This window comes from Phaethon lepturus, unplaced genomic scaffold (assembly GCF_000687285.1).
Source record: "Phaethon lepturus isolate BGI_N335 unplaced genomic scaffold, ASM68728v1 scaffold23721, whole genome shotgun sequence".
Lineage (NCBI taxonomy): Eukaryota > Metazoa > Chordata > Aves > Phaethontiformes > Phaethontidae > Phaethon > Phaethon lepturus.
In genome coordinates, this window is record NW_010518846.1 from 34,367 (window position 1) to 47,046 (window position 12,680).

Consider the following 12,680-nt stretch of genomic DNA (forward strand, 5'->3'; position numbering starts at 1 on the left):
GCAGCAGCAGCGGCAGCTTACGGGAGATCTCCGGTGGTAAGTATTTGCTGCTAGTGCTTTTGGTGTTGAGAGCAGTTTATATTAAATGTAAGACCTGTGGGGTTAAATCTAGTTTAGTCTCTTTGTAATTTGGGGAGTATGTTATGGAGAACATGAATTAAACAGTCTTCCTTCGCCTAACTACATCTTCAATACACCTTTTTGTTTTGCTTGGGGAAAACTATAGGTTGGTTTTGATCCACATCATCATATGCGAGTCCCAGGCATCCCTCCCAACCTCACAGGCATCCCAGGAGGAAAACCGTGAGTATCAAACATTCAACTTTAAAAGTCAGTCATCTGTTGAAGTTGTGTTCCCTTGCCAGCTGGAATTCCTCTTAGCTACTGAAAACTATTGTGTGAATAGAAATAAATACAGCTATTTGGCAAGGGCAGGAGAGACACTGTTTAATCTTTAAGTTGCATTTGTAAATTTGTTTTGAAGACTAATAGCAGCTGACAAGGTCTGGATGATACAGAGTAGAGGAGACAGAAATAAATGGGAAAGGGAGCTGAACTTTGAGGTGTTACGTGCTGAATCTGACTGGTTGGTCTTATATGGAAATGCAAACTGGAATGAGATCTTGGTTTTCTATCTCTACTGTACTCTGCTTCTCGGTTTAAAAAATGATTTCTTTGTTCACAAATGCCTTGCAATTACTTGCAGACTTATCAGCTGCTATAAACAGCAGTGTGCAGAGAAGGGAACACTGAAATGCTTTGTTTGATTGAAAATATTGGAAAGAATTATTGTATCACAATGTTCAAATTCATCCTTGATGGAGCTGACTGTAAAAGGTGACCTGCTCTACCAGGCTTCGCTTCTTGTGAACCTCAGAAGAAGAATTACACACGTATGAAGAACACTCTGCTCACATCCCTCTTGAGTTAGAGAGGGGAAAAAAATAAAACAGTGATGCAAACCATATTGATCCAGATTTTATATAAGTGTCCTCCAGTTCCACTTCTTGCATGACACTTGTGGGAAGCTGTGACCAGCTAATAGTGGAGAGTTTGAAGGTCAGGGGATGTTTGTGCCATTCTTTCTCTCAGTCTCGTAATGGATGAATGTGTTTGTGGAGGAGTGGTTGGGGGGTAGTCGCACACTTGCATGCATGTGAGTAAATGCTTATGCTTACCTGCCAGCGAGCTTGTGGACATGTGGGACTAATAACATACCATGCTGGCAAGCGATCAGTCCTAGTAACTAGCCTGTAACTCCTCTTGTACATACGAGTCATACAAATCATAAACCATGTCTAGCTCTCTCAGACATCACACAGTAGTTACCACCTCAAATTGACTTTTCTGCTACCTGTGCTGCCCTGTTACACAGCTGCATAAGGCTAGTTTGGAAATGGGTGTGCAGCAGCTTTCAGACCAATTGCTTGCATTAAAAATTCTGTGGGGCACAGATCCTCATCCTGCATATGCCACGGGCACTTACAGATGTCTTGATGTAGTGTTGAAATGTCACTGGTTTTGAGTTCATCCTTGCTGGAATTGGTTGCCCGGAAGGAAGGATGGTTGGCTGTACCAGGCTTTGCTTGCTGTGGTCTGAGAAATGGCAGTACCAGGGGTGTGGACACCTCCCTGCTCACATCTCACTCATGTTAGAGATGGAGGGAAATAAAACGTGAGGCAAACTGAAATCAAAGCACTTCAATTCTGATGCATCTCCAAGGTTTTTGAATGTTGTTGACGTATTGATGACTGTTTTAAACATTTAAATGTAACTGTCATTTGTCTGCTGTAGGGCCTGAAACCTTTGAAATCTGTGGTTGTTTAGCATGATTGCATTGATTTTTCTTCATCTTAAGTGTGGTACTTCTCACAGCTGTCATTCAGGATCGTTGTTTTCTCATTTACTCTTCCTTTTCCCTTAGAGCAAAAGTTGTGTAAATTCTCTGTACTCTTGAGTGCCTGTTGAAATGGAGCAGGCAGTGTGTGGCACATCAAGGATCCGGCCCCTAATAACTCTCTTTTCACTTTGGAGTTATATCAAAATGCTGAGGATTGTACAATATATAAATAGAAAAGGTAGCTAAAATGAAAAGAAAAAAGTGGTCACCAGGTGTTTATATTGTCAGATATTTGTAAGATATTTAGAGTACTTTAAATAAGTAACATGTGGTGTTAGTTCTCAGAGTGAAAAAAAAACCCTCACTCAAGCACCACAAAACCAAACAAAAGCAACAGTTTAATCACACGTGCTGATGTAGAGAGATGAATAGAGTGAGCATAATGTAGTCACAGATCACTCCACATCTAAGCTTTATTTCTGTAGTTGTTAAATATGTTCCCTGTGTACTTTATAAGCGTGCTAAAAATCACGTTGGCTGATAAAAGTATCATACACTCAGTGCTTAACATGGCTCTGCAAAGAGTGACTGCATACAGAAATCAGAAAAAGTGATGATGAAGTTCCACTTGTTTTGTTAGAGATTTTAGGTGAGTATCAGCTGCTTTTTTTCAGTACTTTACTGCAGCAAACAGGAATTAGGGAGATACCGAGGAAGATATTTCAGATTTCTGCAGCGATAATCAAACCCTAATTTTACTCATACAGGCATTTTGCTGCTTCTGAGAACCCCAGAAATAACGTCCTACCCTTTCCTGAATGTGTTTCATGTAAAAAAATGGAGAATGATGATGTGATCTGTCACTCAGACCTGCCAGAACAAGAAACAGAGTGCAGGATGAGAACAGTGTGTAAAGCTCTGTGAATAGGGCAAAAAGGTGAAAATGCAGTTGCATTTTGTCCAACTGAAAATTATTATTCTAGTATTAACGACCTGTGAATCTTAAATAACAAATTCAGTGGTTGAATGTCGAAGGCTGCCTTCTTCAGTGACTTTGAAGCAACAATTAAGGAAGTGGTCTTCCTAAGTAGTCTCATAAAATGATTTTTTTTTTGATGAGGTCTTCTCATCCCAGTGTTGCGACAATGGATTTTTCATCAGTGCTATGATGATTTTTTAGGTATATGGAAATTAAAGCTTTCCCTTAAGCATATTTTGGTATGTGTAGGTGAACCCTCTTAAAAAGTTTGTGGTCTTATAATAGATGGGATGTGTCAGGTAGCATCTAAGAGCAAGACGATTGCACAACCTAACTGTTTTCCCTGGAAAATATTTTGAGATGAAGCTGTTGATAGGTTATTCACAGGTGGCATAACTGGCAGTCACACAACACATTCTTTCTCAGTGAGAGTCCTGATTCTGGCAAGAGTAATTGGGATTTTTAGTTGTTGTGTCAGGTCCACAGAAAAAAAAAAGGGGGGGGGGGAGGATGGGGGGGGGGAAGAAGAAAAACAGCGAGCCCAAAAGAAGGAAAAAAACTCCAGTGCATTTTTGCTGCTCTGTGATGTCAGATGTCAGAAGGCGTGCCTTAACGACTTCACTACTTGAGAGTGGAGGTTTCACTGCACCATAGGTACACTGCTGGGCAGTTTCTCTCGAGAGGTGTGGGACCTGGGGTTCATTCAAGGCAGCTTGGCAGCAGTCCAGCTGAAGTTTGCACATTAGAGTCAGTAAGGGAGCAACCAAATGTCCCCGGCATGCAGCTACCTGCCATGCTCTGCAGCAGCCTGACAGCTACTTCTGTCTTCCAAGGGGCCCTGGACCCAACCTTCCTTCCTTTCCTCACCCATGCCAAAAATTATCACTGCATGAGTTATAAAAACTTATTTGATTGGTAGGTGGTGCTTGACTTTCAATGTTAAGAGTACCTTAGCTGATGCTTTGAGGGCCATGCTATAAATATTTTCTTCTTCACATGATTAAAAAAATTGCAAAAGTACCTGAATACACAATCTGAATGCCTACAGTGGAAACATACCTTTAATTCTGTTTTCTTAAATAGGCTTGAAGAAAAACATCTTAGATCACCCCCTATCTTTTTTTTCCCCTCAGAGCATACTCATTTCATGTAAGTGCAGATGGTCAGATGCAGCCGGTTCCTTTCCCTCCTGATGCCCTCATCGGTCCAGGCATCCCTCGCCATGCCCGTCAGATCAACACTCTGAACCACGGGGAAGTTGTGTGTGCAGTCACCATCAGCAACCCCACGAGACACGTGTACACGGGTGGGAAGGGATGCGTCAAAGTCTGGGACATCAGCCAGCCTGGCAACAAGAGCCCTGTCTCTCAGCTGGACTGCCTGGTAAGTGAACAGTGGTATATGACAGTGGAAGAAAATAAGCAGGTTGTGTTAAGATTGAAATTATACCGTTAAGGTACAAAAAACAGTGGCCATTTGAGTGCTGTCATTGGTATCAAAGCTTGATACTTCATTTGTAATTTTGTTGATTCTTTTAGAACTGAGTTTGAAGGATGTTCCATGTTGTACTTGTGATTTTTTCCCTCCAATGAATCAAAACATCTTTAATATCCTAAAATTGTATTGGTAGGGGGAAAGATCAAAGACAGCACAGCAAATATTGTTTATAAACTTTGACATTTGTTGGCAATCTTAAAGCTTGATAACCTATCATGCTAAAAATTGCTGCCTTGCAGCTGTATTCTTGGAGAATATTTGAAGATTGTGTCACGTATTTTGTGTCTCTTTATGTGTGTGAATGCATTGCTCTGTCTTAATGTGACAATTAAAAATATCCTTGAGTGTTACTCACAAATTATTTGAATGTGCTAACAAGATGATCCATTGTTAGCAGCTTTTATCGTGTCATTTACCAGTTCTTGGTAAGATGTTGCTTCTTGTTACAGAGGCAGTAAAATGAGAGCTGTGCAGCACATGTAGACATATAATGAATTGCTACACAAGTTGCTACACAAATGAAGAAAATTGCCCAAATATTTTCCTCTGACATCTCCTAGATGGTGGCAGCAAGTCTCACTGGAACAGAGGTGGGGGGAGTGTGCAGGGAATTTGGTACTCCCCCATGCTGAGAGGTTAATGTGCTGAAATAAACAGGGTATGAAAATGTAACTTTCTACACAAGCTGTCGAATACAGCTATCTTGAATTGTTTTGGGCTGGGTTCAAGTCTTTGCGTTTTGATGCTAATTAAGATTAAATATCTCTCACTACTGAATTTTGTAGATCAAGTTTAAGTACTTCCCTAATGTCATGTAATTTTCTGGCATTAATACACTTTATCATTGTCATAAGAATAAATGGCTCATTAAAACCAGGAGGGAATACAATACTTTTATGGATTTCTGCTCTCATGTTAATGCTGTTTTCCTTTCCTCATGAGTAATCTCTTGATGGCTTCTGTCTCCACAGAACAGAGATAACTACATCCGTTCCTGCAGATTGCTCCCCGACGGCCGCACCCTGATTGTCGGTGGGGAAGCCAGCACGTTATCCATTTGGGACCTGGCAGCTCCAACTCCTCGCATCAAAGCAGAGTTAACATCATCTGCTCCGGCTTGCTATGCCCTAGCTATCAGCCCCGATTCCAAGGTCTGCTTCTCTTGCTGTAGTGATGGGAACATTGCAGTGTGGGATCTGCATAACCAGACTTTAGTAAGGTAGGTCGACAGAACTGGATCATCAGGTTGTGAAGAATTAATTAGACAAGGTCTTACGTGCTGTTCTGTGTACATATGCTATATTCTCCATGGTGTCTGCATAGCTGTTTCCAGTATTTCATTGCTAGACAATAGCCATGGCAATACCTTGACAAAAGTCTACGTAATTACTTGTAGGTGCTGAGTGTTTCATAATTCCAGGTCTGCTGGGCAGCCCCATAACTATAGTTTCCTAAGATCAGCTGGTGTTGACACTGCTGTAGGTTTTTTTGAACAGATGATTTTCTTTGTTTCCATGCAATATACTGTGCTCACAGTCCTTAATCAGTGGTACAGCAAATATGTCTTGGGTAAAGATGTGTGTAAATTACTGCATTGCAAACTTAGCATCTTAGGAGTAAGGGTTGCTGCTCAACATTAATGTACAGTAAGCTAGGAGCCAGTCGTACAGATCTTCTCTGTGCACTGTACTGTGTGTGTGGTGTTACATGCGATATTTCAGTATTGCATATAAAGGCAGGCTTTTACTCCCTGATGTTCCCATTTAGACTGCTCTTTTTTTTTCCCAGCTTTGTTGGTGACCTGCAGATTCCACTTAAACTTAAGCGAATTTTGATGAACATGCTACGTTCCTTTGGAGGGAGTGGGTATTTTCAGTTGCATAGTGGGTATCACATGGTCGTCAGCAAAGATCCCCAGAGTATCTGACTTGTAAAGCATGCTTTTTGAAATCAAATTAGTGCTTGGCTGTCTGGACTGATTGCTTCATCAATTCATCACAAAACTCACATGGTCGTCCCAGAGTTTATATTAATCTCAGATTGCTATTGGAATTTATGTTACTGTTGTCTTTAATGGCTGTGTGTCAGGAACTGAAAGAAAAATGAGGTATTTTGTGTACATGCTCAGAACGAACTCTTTCCATTGTGAGAATGTATGTATCTTCTTTCAACACTTTCAGGCAATTTCAGGGACACACGGATGGAGCGAGCTGTATTGACATTTCTAATGATGGCACCAAACTATGGACAGGAGGCTTGGACAATACAGTCAGATCCTGGGATCTCAGAGAAGGGAGACAGCTACAGCAACATGACTTCACATCACAGGTTCAATCTCAGAAGCTCTGGCATGCTAAGAAAAATCTATCATGGTGTTCTAAAACAAGCAGGTTTGGGTTTGGGTTTCTTTTTTAAAGCAAAAAGAGGAGGCTCAAAGAGAACTCCAAAGGATTTTTCACTTAGTCTCATGCTTTTTTTTTTTTTTTTTTAAAATGTGGCAGCTAAATATCTTTCTGGATTATGACTATTTGACAGATTAGTACTTCTCCCATGAGAGTAGTGGAGAATCCTTTTTATAAAAGAATTGCCAGATTAAAGTGTTCCTATGTGCAGTCTATTCGCGTTTCTGTAAATTCTTGTTCAAAAATATTTTACGAAAATATTTTTAAATGCTGTCAGATAAGCTAGGACATTAACTTTTATAGCTTGATTCAGTGCTTTACTATTAAGAGTTTTAATTGAGCTTTGTTTACCTGAACTAATTTGTCTTGATTACTATAGGAATTGGATTATCAGGTTTTTAAAACTGTAGTAGAAGAAAATGTGTTTTTGCATCATGTTAACAGTCTAGCAAGAGTCAGTTTTGAATATCTCAAGCTCATTCCTTTGCTGATTGAAGCATGTACTGTGCTAATTCCAGATCTTCTCACTGGGCTACTGTCCAACCGGTGAGTGGTTGGCAGTAGGAATGGAGAACAGTAATGTCGAAGTGCTGCATGTTACTAAGCCGGATAAGTATCAGCTGCATCTTCATGAGAGCTGTGTGTTGTCACTCAAATTTGCTCACTGTGGTAAGCAGATCTTCCTATGCCAATGTTTTTCCTCATGACAAATTTGTACAAGATTACCTTATATGAAAGTAACAGTACAGTTAAAAATTAGATGCTAAATTTAAGTATTAAAATTATTTTTAAAAATTCTTTATTACTGCTTTTTTGTGTGAACTGCTTATGTTGTGATTGAACATCATAGTGCAACCAGATGAAAATGTGACTGTTCTTTGGATATGTTTTCCATTAGCGTGTGAATGCATTGTTTTTCTGCTTAGTCTGTTTCTTGGGGTGCATTTCTTGAAAACAGAATGCAACAATAACATTTAAACAATCTGTTGCAGGCAAATGGTTTGTAAGCACTGGAAAAGATAATCTTCTTAATGCCTGGAGAACACCTTATGGAGCCAGTATATTCCAGGTAATAATCTGCTGAAAGCTATTTTCCACATACATTACAGTGCAATAGAGCTGCACGTCTCAGGGTCTGTCATTAGCTTAAGGAGTTTTTAAATGGAAATTCTTGGCTAATTACTGTGTTCCTGTAAGACTTTGTAATTAAAGAGAGATATGCTTTTGTCCTTTCTAACATTTGAGTAATTTAGCTCTTACAATAAAGTAGCCCTTTAATCCAAAATTGTTTTTAATACCCTTCTTTCTAACCTTCTTAAGTGTATTGCTGTAATAAAGTACCCAAGTCATGTCATTAGGTAAGTGTTCACTTAAGATCCAGAATGTAGCTAAAACAGTGAACATCATACTCAACACATGTATTTTTCTTGTATGAGATGTGTAAGTCAGTGGATTGGGCAGGTAGATGTCTGAGCTGAAGACTGTTTCCTTATGGAGGAGATCCATGGAGTGTAACTGGAAGGCGTAACCTTTCTATAATCTTTAATCCCTCTGCGCCCAATTTTAATGGAACTTCAGTGCCTTTAAGGAGAAGTGGGGGTTTTGGCATGTCTTTCTTTTCTTACACCTGCTGGTACCTCTAGGCTAGGAATTTTTTGAGTTAAATTAACTGGTGTTCTGGTTTAAATGGTCAGGTCTCACCTGTACTTATGCCTGCCATGTCTCCATCTTTGGCGACAGGACAGTTTGCCTTAATGTGAGAAAGCTGAGGTCTGAGTTTTCTTAGTGAGGACTATTGAGCTCTGGAACCATTTCCCATGGAAAGCCCAAATTGTCCTAATGAGAGCAGATCTCCCTTAAAAGTAATGTGAAAAACCCCAGTGCAGCTGTCTTAATGAGGGGTAAGAGAAAGAAACTTGCTATGCAGTGCAGCAGAGACTTCTTGGCAAAAACTTACCATGATTGGGAAGTGTATAGCTCCTGCAGAAAAGAGTGTGGACATATGTTATGTAAAGAAAACATTCACTAAAACGGCAAGTAAAATGTGACAATACGTACACATCATCTCAGGAAAGACAGAAAAGCTGGGAGAGACAGAGCAGCTGCATCCTGGTGTATCTTGTCTCCTATTCACCTACTGTACACTGTTGCACATCCTGTTCCACCACAGTGTCTTCTCATATTTGCATCCCCCTGGATAACATATTCCTTTGTGCAAGGCTTTTGTCTTCTGTGTTGGGGAAATAGTGAGAGGAGATAGTTACTTCTGTGGAGTCTCTTCGTTTCCTACCTGTGAGTGGTTAGGGCTTTCTAGTGCTTCTCCATACGGATTCCTGGTTTACAACAAAAAAGGAAGGGAAGAAGAAGATGGCTTTTCATTCATTTTTATGCAAAAGCTAATGTATAAAATATTAATAAATGTTCATTGCTTGTAAAGTGTATAGAAAGGACTGCTTTTTTTGTTTGATTGATAGATTATCTCTAGGTCTGTAACATTCACTTCCCTTTCTGCTGCTGGTTTTTGTTGCCATAGAGCTTTAAGTGGAACAAGTTTGGAGAAACAGTATTGTAACAAAAGCTGCCACTATGGTGCTGATATTTAAATGAGTTTTCGGTGTATTCCCTCTCTACGTAAACTCTTCCAATTAATCTTCAAGCCCTTCTGGATTGAAGAATTAGAAGGACGTAATTTTCTTTTTTCTTTTTCTTTTTTTCCTTTCTTGTAGTCCAAAGAATCCTCATCTGTGCTTAGCTGTGATATCTCTGTGGATGACAAATACATTGTCACTGGCTCTGGGGACAAGAAAGCTACAGTCTATGAAGTTATTTATTAGAGACAAATCTGAATGCAGACAGAACTCCTTCTCCTAGCACTTTGCTGTATATTCCTTTTTTTTTGTTTGTTTGTTTGTTTCTAAACTGAGAACTTAAATGCTCATCACAGTTGTGGAATTTATTTTTACTTTCTTAACTTGCTATTGATTTGTGAATGCTCATTAAGAACTTGTGATACCAAATTGTCAGATACCTGCTTGGAAGAAGATGGAATAAGCATACTTAACAGTGAACTTGACTCTTTAATTGTGTATTATAGCTGTAATGTATTTATTTTGTTTAAAGAAGGCTTTCTAACAATGAACTGACTAAATAAAGCTGTCTGGCCCGGCTTTAGTTTGAAAGGTGCATTGTATACTTTGTGTTTTTGCAGGTGGATGAATTGGGGATCTTGGAGAAGGATGTTCAGGAGATAGTTAAAGTTACACTAAATAGACTTGTAGTTTCTATTTAAAAAAATAAACTTTGTTATATTTTTTAGTCCTGTTCTTGGATGAGACCTCTAAGTGTTATTACAGTATAATTATTTGGTGGGAAGATGCTGTATCTTAACTATTTTAGACAGTCTTGGAAACTTAGGAAATTGCAAACTGTAGCCAGTAATCTACATGCCTGTGATGAATGGCAAATTCAGTTCACATCTAAATTAAATTCACTTTAAGTAAGAATGTGCTAATTTATATATTTGCAATGTTAATAGAGCATCTTGTGTACAGATTTGTTCTCAATGCTTTTCTGTTGATAAACATAAAGCATTTTGGTGTCAAGCTAGGTTTTTTAATATAAACACCTCTCTTTGTTATATTGTAGAGAGTACAATAAGTTGCCTCAAAGAATCACCTTTGTTACTTCTGGAAACTTTTGCAATGTTTCCTTGAAAATGGGGATATGTGTCTTTGGGCAATTTTTCAATTACAAGAGATTATGAAAAATATTTGATATGTTCTTTGGAAACTGCACTGAAATAAGAATGGATGCCTACCAATATACAAACTACAAAAGCAATGACCTCTGAGGTAGGATTTACAAGAGTACTCATTCCGACATACAAAAAGGAATGGATTCTCATTGGGATAAGGACTTGCTTTGTTCGCCAGCAGTTCAATCCAAGTCTTGATTGGATGTCCCTAAAACGGACGCAGACTGAGCCATTGTGCCAGAGACAACGTGTTATCTTTTTATGTTGTTGTTGTTGCTGTTAAACTATGATCTGTGACTTTTTTTTTTGAATGCTTTAAAAGAAATCTTTAAGTCTGTGGATCTGCTGATGTACAGTGCCTTTGCTGCTATGGATCAAAATCAAAAGACCCGTGTAGATAAATCTTATTGTATAAGTAGAAAATTACTTAATTTCATACTAGAAATGGATTGATGCTGCAAGTTAAAATGGACTGTTCATTGAAGTTCCAAATGTGGTAGCAAAAAATGGTGTCTTAAGTGCTTAGTGTTTGATGTCATTAACAGTTTCGTAATACTCTACATTGTAGAAAGATTTTGATACTAAACTGTGTCATTGTACATAGGTCTAATGCATTGTATTGACCACCAGTACTTCTATAATGGTAGATTATTGTTTGTGCATTCAGACTTTTAAGCATTAAACATAAGTAACTTCTAAGATGCATTTTTCTGGGTTTTTTTCCCCTCCCTCTCATTCTTTTTGCGTGTGATAGTCTCAGTTATGTGTACAGAATGTTGTCTGCAAGGACAGCAGGCATTCAGTCGCAGAGCATGACACTACAGATACTTTGCAGTTTTGTCACTGAGAGACAATGTAGAGTTTTTCACAAAATTTCTCCAAGCTAGCAAAATCAATAAATTTATAGTTTCCCAGGTTATCTGACTGCAGTGATTCTGAATTCTTGGAGGCATCAGCCACAAGACTTTGTCCGTGTCCTTTAGGAGTTTTCCACCTCCCATTTCTCTAGTCTCCCATCTGATACAAAGCATTACGTTATCCCATACCTTGGCTAGAGTGAAATTAGGGACAGTTGCTGCTCCTGTGCCTGCTGAAGTATGCAGAGCTCAGCAGGATGTGGGGAGTGATGTTGCACTGGAGCATCACACTTGGGTTTCCCCATCCAGAGCTAAAACCTGTTGATGCCTGTAGAAAGGCTTCTCTTGACTACAGTTGGTTTTAAATGAAGAATTTAATCCAGCTTACATTGAGTTAAGACACAGGTTAAAATGAACGAGGGGAAATTAATTTATACACTATTGTAGGGGGGAGGGGAGACTTGTGCTATTCATAAGAGGAGAAATGGAAATGGAAAAAATCCAAGGAAAACTGGAATTAAATCTTTCAGTAATACATTTCTGAAGAGCAACATTGTGCATGTTGGAAATGCCCAGGCGTGTAAGCCTGTCTTGCTGTGATGTGCCAGCCCGTGGTGACTGCCGGTATGTGAACCCCAGCTGAGAAATTTTTGTGGTTTTTTTGAAATGCCAAAATAAGGCTTAGGCTGCGGATTTTATTTACCTGTACTGTGAGTGACTGGGTTATACTAGTGAATGGAGGAGAGTGTAAAGGCAAGTTTCCCTCAGAGCTATCGGTTTCCGTAGAGTTAACAGTGAAGAGTTTTCCAGATGTCCCCGAGAATAATGTACATTTTCACTCTTACTGAGATTCTGTGCTACTTAGTACAGTAATGCTTCATAAAGATAAACATAGTACAGATGCTTTAATTGTTACTTTTGTCTGAAAAGATGTAATTTACCTGTTACAAATACTGTATTGGAGACACTTTTTATTTCAAAGCCATTCAAATATTTAAAAGGCTAGGGTATACTCTATTTGCTAACAAAAGAGAAACCGCCTACTTAAATGTTTGCAGAGGATGTTATATTTTTATGTAGTAGTTCAGGCATAAGAGATTACTTGTAAACCCCTAAGATAAAACCTTCCTTTAAGAAGAATAAAACATTGCATACTCCTAAATTTGTACCAGAGCTAGTTTTGACAGCAAAGTCATATACTTTTAAAGCAGCCTGCCATATATCTGCTTATTAATGTTTGGATTGATGGTTTGTAAACAGTCTAGGAATTAATCCAGGATTACTGCAGTTAAATGTGTAATCATCCTAATTTTTTTCCCCTTCAGGGTTCAGTGCAGGTGAGAGATGGTA

General features: G+C 38.9%; 1 protein-coding gene across 1 annotated transcript in view; it reads left to right on the top strand.

Annotated features, from left to right (window-relative positions):
- The window catches only part of TLE4 (transducin-like enhancer of split 4), a gene marked incomplete at its 5' end in the record, with an annotated part of 44,650 nt that extends 33,472 nt beyond the window's left edge, over positions 1-11,178 (top strand). The window contains 8 exons of the mRNA XM_010296867.1: positions 17-36; positions 227-303; positions 3,954-4,203; positions 5,289-5,536; positions 6,498-6,645; positions 7,238-7,388; positions 7,712-7,788; positions 9,446-11,178. Of these exons, the coding sequence (XP_010295169.1) occupies positions 17-36; positions 227-303; positions 3,954-4,203; positions 5,289-5,536; positions 6,498-6,645; positions 7,238-7,388; positions 7,712-7,788; positions 9,446-9,553 (1,079 nt within the window). The remainder of the gene's footprint in view (positions 1-16; positions 37-226; positions 304-3,953; positions 4,204-5,288; positions 5,537-6,497; positions 6,646-7,237; positions 7,389-7,711; positions 7,789-9,445) is intronic.
- Positions 11,179-12,680: the final 1,502 nt, after the last annotated feature.